This window comes from Vollenhovia emeryi, unplaced genomic scaffold (assembly GCF_000949405.1).
Source record: "Vollenhovia emeryi isolate VEMERY1.0 unplaced genomic scaffold, V.emery_V1.0 DF939120.1, whole genome shotgun sequence".
In the NCBI taxonomy this organism is placed as follows: Eukaryota; Metazoa; Arthropoda; class Insecta; order Hymenoptera; family Formicidae; genus Vollenhovia; species Vollenhovia emeryi.
This window is the reverse complement of record NW_011967246.1, coordinates 524619-532432: the sequence shown is the minus strand read 5'-3', so window position 1 is coordinate 532432 and position 7814 is coordinate 524619. Positions and strand designations below refer to the sequence as shown.

Below are 7814 nucleotides of genomic sequence, written 5' to 3'. Positions count from 1 at the left end.
CTTTCTGTAAGAGCCGGAGTCTTCGCGTACGTTTCTCCTTCGAATGAATTCAAGAATCGAGTCCCAGCTTTCAGCGCGCCTTTCTTTTCGAGAACAAAGCAAGTATCTTGTTATTTCCGACGAGGGGAGGGAGGGGGGAGGGGGCGTTGTTTGCATGGTACGCGGAATAAAGAGTTTATATCAATGTGTGACAGCGGCATGCGCCTTGATGTTCAAAGGGAACGTCGTTGCTACCGCGCGCGACGCATTTCTTATTGATAACTGTGAAGCATGAAGGAACTATTTATAGACCAGGCCTAATGAAATCGCTCTACATTGTACTGACGTCGTTGACGAAGCCGTTGGATCCGGAAGATGAGTCGATACCGCGAACTTTCCTTCGTGTACTCGGAATTCATCGCGCGTAAAAGTACCTAATTAATGCTTAGCCGTGCGCGCGCTGCAAGCCTTATAATATCCGAGTTGTCGGAATCGCTTAAAGTACAAGGAGTAATTTTTCACACGAGGGGAGAATTTTCTCTTAAAATTTACCCCGAGGATCAGGCAATCGTGGAACAACGTGACATTTTGGAGAACTTTATGAGAGGTTTTTTTTTGAAAATTTTCCACACATTCTACTGGTAACACGTGCACCAAGTACACTAAAGGGCCAGTTTCACAAACGCCGGTCAACTGCTGATCGAAGATTAATTGATTCTCTGTCTCTTCTTAGATAACAAAATAGAATAGGAAGTTGACTGAACTCGGGTTAACAGTTAACCGACGTTTGTGAAATTGGCCCTTGCTGGTAAAATGTATAGTAAGATTTCAAAAAACTCTCATAAAATTCTTCGAAATACCAAGTTGTCTCACGATTACACGATTTTCAGGATAAATTAAAAAAAATATCTCCGTGTAAGAGAAGAAGATAAGAGAGAATCACTAACATAGATTAGCTATTCTTTTATCGGGTGCTTCGAAATGAGTTGCGAATCTTAACAGTTGGTTGTCGGAATCGCTTAAAGTATAATCCGTAAATTTTCATAAGAGAAGATTAATCGACGAAACAGTCTAAGTGAGTGCTCTTGTAATCTTTTGGATGTTTCGAAATGCGCTGCAAAATATTTATAAAGAAAGCATAACACAGCACTGAGTCTTTTCAAAAAGATCAGCTAGCTTCTATTCAAGAGCCTCTCCGTAACAATTTATGGAGATCTGAATACACGTATCATACATGCTCTCGCTATCACGTCATAAAAATTTGTGCCGGACGTATAACTCGTTTATAATTTGGCAGTTCTCGGTCTGAATAAAACACATTACGGGTGATTCAATTTCTAAACCTTTCAACAAACGCAACAACGGAAACGTGTGCACCAGCCATCACTGAGGCTTTCCCGAATTTGTGCAAAATGCATACGTGTTCTACAATTTTGTAACTGGACTAGAGAAGTAATACAAATAATCTTTTATTATTAAAAATCGTACAATTGAATTAACGCAATTTCTCCTTCACACAGACATTAGAACGCAGATTACGCTTGAGTAAATTAATAAAATTAAAATTAGAAAAACTGGACGAAGGTTATTGCCCATTGGTATAAAAATAATTGACAATATGCCAATAATAAAAAAAATTTCTCGAGTAGAAGCGAGATGGAGTATTTGCAAATTTACTGAATTTGCGTGTCAGAAAGGTTGTCCGACGTTTTACAATAAGTTTTCGGAATATTCGTATGCATCATCGCACAGATATTCGTATACATATCATTCTTTCGCTCTAATAACGCGTCACTGCACATATCCGCGAGCAAAAGCTATAAAATTTACCATAAAATTTCCGACCACGGCCGTGCACTTGCGAGAAATTCGTGAGAATCGCGGAGCGAGCGCGCGGCTCGTTCCCTCAGTGGCGCGAGTCGGCCGCGCGCGCGACGCGCGCGCGAGCGAGTTTCACTACTTGCCGAGGCGACGCGGCGCGCCGCAACGCGCCGTAACCACTTGCTCGCGCGTGCATCGCGGCGGATCTTTGACAGATCCATTCGGCCGGCTTGAATGGGGTGCAGATTGCAGAAATAATTAAAGATCGAGCTATCTTTCTACGACAGCGTGCAAAATTTCTTATCGCGCCGTTGCGATCGGCGCGCGGTAACGTCGTCGCTGCGCGGCGGCGCTCGCGGTGTCCGAATGCCAGACATTGCGTGCCCCACGGCTCGTTCAACCCCGCATTTACGGCCCTTTCTCACGCTAACGAGAAAACAGTTTACACGGGCATCCTAATGAACCAATTTTCCGTCTGAAATACCAACGCGCGGAATATCATGAATTTAGCTAATTTCGGGAGAGCCCGCGGGCGCTGTAACGTATTATATTCGTTCCGGGCGGCGCGGCGCGGCGCGCGAATTATTATTTGCCGAATGAAATTATCTCGGATGCGTATTATTGGGGCCGTGTATACGGATCAGCGCGGCGCGGGCGCATAAATTGAATCGCGCCGTCGGCGGCACATGCAACGGTCTCGGTCCTCTTTTTATAGCCCCTCGCGATGGCGGCGGGATAAGGTTTGTTCCAAGTAACTAGAGAGATCGCCATCGGCCCGTAAAGTAATCACGCCGGTGTAGGCAGCTGCTATCGCAATTGGGCATCTTACAGCGGGACTAATCTCCCCCTCCCTCTCGGCGTTACAGTTGCGCGAAGGCGCGCGAGTTCGCGACGTGCATTCGCCCCCCGGAAATTCAAGCGAAACCCGACAGCATCGCTAATTAGGATCACTTGGCCCCGCGCGGGTGCGAGGCGACCGCGGGGATCGACCCAACCTCCCGGAGTCGAGACTCGGCCTTTCCACGTGGAAAAGAAAGAAAGAGAAACACGCGCGGCCGAGGCGCATTTACGCGAAATTACGCGATGTAATTTCTAGGGGATCTACGAGGCCGTTGGGCATATTTACTCGGGAGATTTCGTTTCCCTCGTTTTTTCTTCGACCGCGCAAAAATAACGTCCGTGCGGATCGGGGATGCCCGACGCGGACTCCGAACGATCGGCCCGCGAGGCCGGGCCGCGCGGCACGGCGCGGCGCAACGATTTCTGAAGACGTTGCACCCCCGGAGCGGAGCGAGCGCATCGTCGAAAAAGGCAGAGAGCTCCGGAGCGGCAGCGCGGGCGGCGGGGGCCGGAGGAGGGGAGGGGGGCAGGAGGCGGCTCGGTGGCGAGGTTCACGTCGGTCTCGCGCGCGGTCTCGGGCGGCTCCGGCGCCGCTCGGGTCCGGCCGGCCCTCCGTCGGCGCCGGCGCCGTCACCCCTTTGACGTAGCAAAATGGCGGCGGCGTGTCGGAGGCGTCTCCGTTCGCACAGTGCTCGACGTCGCGCAGTCCGCGTATGTTCGCAATAACGCGCCAGCGGATCAACGTCGGCGTCGACGGCAGCCCGTGCGGCGTACGCGGGCACGCGAGCGCGCCGCAACGCGCCCCGGCAACGCGCGCGAGGCCGCCGCCGCGGCGGGCCTCCCTCCGGTAACGCTGCACGTCGCTGACGCACGTTTACCGCCGCCTCCCCCTCCCCCTCCCCGCCCCGCGTACGCGGCGGAGCCCCGAGTCTCGGGGGTTGCACACGGCGTGCGGGTTAACGCGGCGGCCGCGGGTCGACACGGGAAACGGAAAGCGTGAGGAGGAGCGGCAGGAGGAGCAGCAGCAGCAGCAGCAGCACCAGCATCAGCAGCAGCAGCAGGGAACCACAGGAGCGAGGGGGGAGGGGGGGAAAGGAAAAGAGAGAGAGTACGGTATGCCGGTGTATACGTGAGTTATTCCGCCAAGAGTGACGCCGCGTGCTTCTCTCCCCCGATCTTCTTCGTCCCCTCGTCCCCCTATCCTTTCCCCCTTTCTCGCTCCGTCTCTCTTTCTCGCCGTCCTCCACCGCTCCGAATTCGGAACGCGCGGTTCTTTCCCCGTGACTCCTGATTCTTTTCCCCCCCCGTTCTCCCTCCTCTTTCTCTTCTCGTTCTCTCTTTCTCTCTCTCTGTCTTGCGTGCCCGGCGCTCTTTCGCGGCACCGTGGTGAAATGCGCGTGACCGGTCGCGCCTCGGAACGACGGCGACGACGTGTCTGGCGTCGTCGGCGGTGCACGTTCCCCTGACGAGCGCGAGAGACGCGCGACGGCGACACGGCACGGCCCCCCGCAGTCCTCGCTACTATGATAATAACGAGAGGCACGGTGACGGCGGCGGCGGCGACGACGACGACGACGACGGCGGCACGGTGGCCGCTTCTCCCGAAGCGAGGGACCCTCGGCCGAGCTTGCCACAACGTCGGTGGGAAACGGACGGACCTACGCATCTTCGCGGCCTCGGCGATGTGGTTGGCCCGCGGTAGCGGCCGGCGCGTGGTACACGAGTACGACAACAGCATCGAGCCGCGGTGGATCAACGGTAGCTGCACAGCGATCGCGTCGGCGCTGCCGCGTGTCGCCGACGGCGACGTCCCCCGCGCGGAGGGTTCGACAGCGGCGCGAGTCCCCGGGAGCGACGCGGCGGTGAGCGGCGACGTACGTTTTCCCGTCCGCCGGGACGGACTTCCGCGTTGTTGCGCGTGACCAAGAGCCGCGCTACCAGCAACCAGCCGCCGGATCGACGGCGTTACGGAGAGTGCGACACGGGGGGTGACATGGGCGATCGTCGGGCAACGCGGCCGACGCGCCCCGCGTTGAACGTTCAGGCCGCGGGGCCGCTCGCGCGCGTACGCGAGTAACGGCGGTCAATCGCGGTGGTGATAAACGCGCGCGGCATACACAGTCGTTCCTCCGCGCGCTCCGATCGATCGGTCGTCATCGCGCGCCGGTATTACCGAGGAAACAGAGTGTCACAGGCGGCAGCGCACACAGGGACACCGCGCCACGTACGGTCATCGGCCAGTGTACACACAGCGGGGAGCGGGAGGGGGCGGGTGGCGGGGTGGACCGGGGTGTATAGGTGCGACGCGCGGGGGGGGAGCGAGAGGAGCCGGGCATCGCGCCGATCCAGATAAGCAGCCCGCTGCGTCGCGATAACGGACGCCTCGACGCGGCGCGCGACGGAGCGCGCCGACCTGTGACGCGGACCTGTGAGCGGGATTTCTCGAGAGAGAAAGAGAGGAGAGCCGCGAGAAGAACGTTGAAGTACTCGCCGACCTCGCTCGCGAGCTTTCGAGGCGCGCGTACGCCGCGACGCGAATTTAAAGACACACGGCACACGTGTGTTTCTGTGCACGCGCGGGTGCGACACGTATCTCGCGTTTATACTGTACATTGCACGCGATAGAGACGCGTAGTGAGCAAAGAGCAGGGAGATAAAGAGAAACGGAAGACAGAGAGACAGAGAGAGAGAGAGAGAGAGGGAGAGATAGAGGGGAAAAGAGAGAGAGGGGGGAGAGAAGGGGAGAGAGATAAAGAAAAAGAGAGAAAAAGGGGATTATTAGTGCAGGGGGATAGCCTGCAGTGTCGTATACGAGACAGTGCGTCCACGCGAACCGACGGTGGATTTCACCGTGGAGCGGCGCGACTACGCGCACGGATCTCTACATGCCGCGACTGGTGCACCGCTCGGCGAATTAGAGACACCACGGAGAGGGGGAGACCGAGCCAGGCAGACCGGGGATCCTCCGACCATGTCGTTGCTCAGCGTAACGGGTAAGTCGCTCTCGTTCACGCGATTCCCTCGCGAAACTTGTAATTTATTAGAACTGCCGACGCGCGCGATACGGTTGCCGGAATTAATTAGCGAAACATCTGCCGCTGGATCTGTAGCCGCGCTGCAGCGAGGCCAGCCCGCGGACGACTGTCCCGTTAAATCCCCCCCCCGCCCTCGAGCTTAAACTCTTTGCAGGATCGCGAAATGACTAGCGCGATTTTGTACCCGTAGCTGCTGCGAGTTTCCGCTGGTCTTTAAATTTTTTACTTCATCCTCTTGAACGATTATTTCAAGTGTTTGATAGAAAAGAAAAGGTTGAACGATTTGTTGAACCTAACCTAACCCGACCTGACCCAACCATAAACCCAACCTAACCTAACCCTGTACGTGGGGATGCAGACGCGATTGGGAATCACCTCGAAACTTGTTAAAAGCTCCGCAGCTCGGAGTCGCGAAACGTGCGATACAACGCTATTAAAACTCCCGCGCAAAAAGCGTCGGCTGGCTGGAAATAGTTCCGACTACTTTACGAGCTTGTCGCCGGGAGATAAAAACTTCTTCCAGGTCGAAAAAGTCGAAAAAAGAGGATTTTCCGACCTTTGCGTGTTGCGGCGCGAAAGGGGGCGGGGGGAGGAGGTGCGCGGGGAAAAAAAAGAGGGCAGTATCCCGGAAGTATCGCGCGATATCAATCAAATTGTCGCCGCGGGTACACGCGAGAGAAGCGCGACGCGTGATGCAATTAGCGCTAATGAAATCGCTAATCGCGTTAATTGGAAACGCGCGCGCGACGCGACGGCACGCCGCGCGTGCGTTAGGTATCGCGAAAAAGGTACTCGTTTGCATTCCTCTGGCCGCGCTCTATTCTCGGCGGAGCAGCGCGACTGTGCGACGCACTTAATTTTCGCAACGACACGCGGGAGAAGTTGCAATGCCGCCCGTTGAATGATAATGTAGCGTCACGACGTGACACCATAGTACAACCAGCAGGTCCGCTCCGTTATTCGCTACGTCTTGCGTCGATCCCTTCTGCGCATACCGACATTGTTCCGAGACTCAGGCCGGTAGTCATAGTTCGTTCTTATATTTAAGATCGTCTTAAGTATAGTCTTAATGTGCTTTTAACCAACCAGAGCCGTATTAGCTTCTTAAGACAATACTTAGGATGATTTTGAAATAAGAATCGACTATGAGTACCGCGCCTCAGGCTCGGTTCGCCAACGTCGCTTAACTTTAAGCTTAGCTTCATTCGTTCTTCGTTTCTATCCAACGGTTACTCTAGAAAAGGACAAACGTGAATTGTACCGAGATTACAGCTAGGCGACGTTTAGTGAAACCGGACCTCAATCATGAATCTGCGATATTGTACAATTCGTTTATACTTCTCACGTAGTTTGTATGTAAAACATTTACTCCTGGATCTCACTTGAAAAGGACCTAAACCAAAGGTCGAAACGTTGTGAAGGCGTATTCAATAAATGTGGCCAGCTGAGGTCGATTAAAATTTGAAATTTTAATTTGTATCAGTACTGGCAATTTGATAAAATATACCATACGAATCTTTTCCTCAAGCGAACTCGTGAAAAGGAAAATTGCCAGTGACAAATGTTGAATTCGTTAATGAAATTTTTCGCTCTTCAGGAGTTTACGCTGGAGAAAAAGATTCATGATCGAGTGCGGTAGCGTAGCTTTGATGAGCACGTATACACACACACACACACACACACACACACACACACACACACACACACACACACACACACACACACACACACACACACACACACACACACACACACACACACACACACACACACACACACACACACACACACACACACACACACACACACACACACACACACACACACACACACACACACACACACACACACACACACACACACACACACACACACACACACACACACACACACACACACACACACACACACACACACACACACACACACACACACACACACACACACACACACACACACACACACACACACACACACACACACACACACACACACACACACACACACACACACACACACACACACACACACACACACACACACACACACACACACACACACACACACACACACACACACACACACACACACACACACACACACACACACACACACACACACACACACACACACACACAC

At 53.9% G+C, this 7814-nt stretch overlaps 2 protein-coding genes across 2 annotated transcripts in view; both read left to right on the top strand.

Moving 5' to 3' along the window:
- The first annotated feature begins 4156 nt into the window (after positions 1 to 4156).
- Positions 4157 to 4628, top strand: LOC105570390. The gene has a single exon (XM_012027548.1). It carries the CDS (start codon positions 4164 to 4166, stop codon positions 4560 to 4562), a length of 399 nt encoding a protein of 132 aa, XP_011882938.1. The 5' UTR covers positions 4157 to 4163; the 3' UTR covers positions 4563 to 4628.
- Positions 4629 to 5368: 740 nt separating this feature from the next.
- Positions 5369 to 7814, top strand: part of LOC105570707 (protein unc-13 homolog A-like) — a 24051-nt gene continuing 21605 nt past the window's right edge. Inside the window, exon 1 of the mRNA XM_012028144.1 lies at positions 5369 to 5633. Within this exon, the coding sequence (XP_011883534.1) occupies positions 5612 to 5633 (22 nt within the window). The 5' untranslated portion in view covers positions 5369 to 5611. The remainder of the gene's footprint in view (positions 5634 to 7814) is intronic.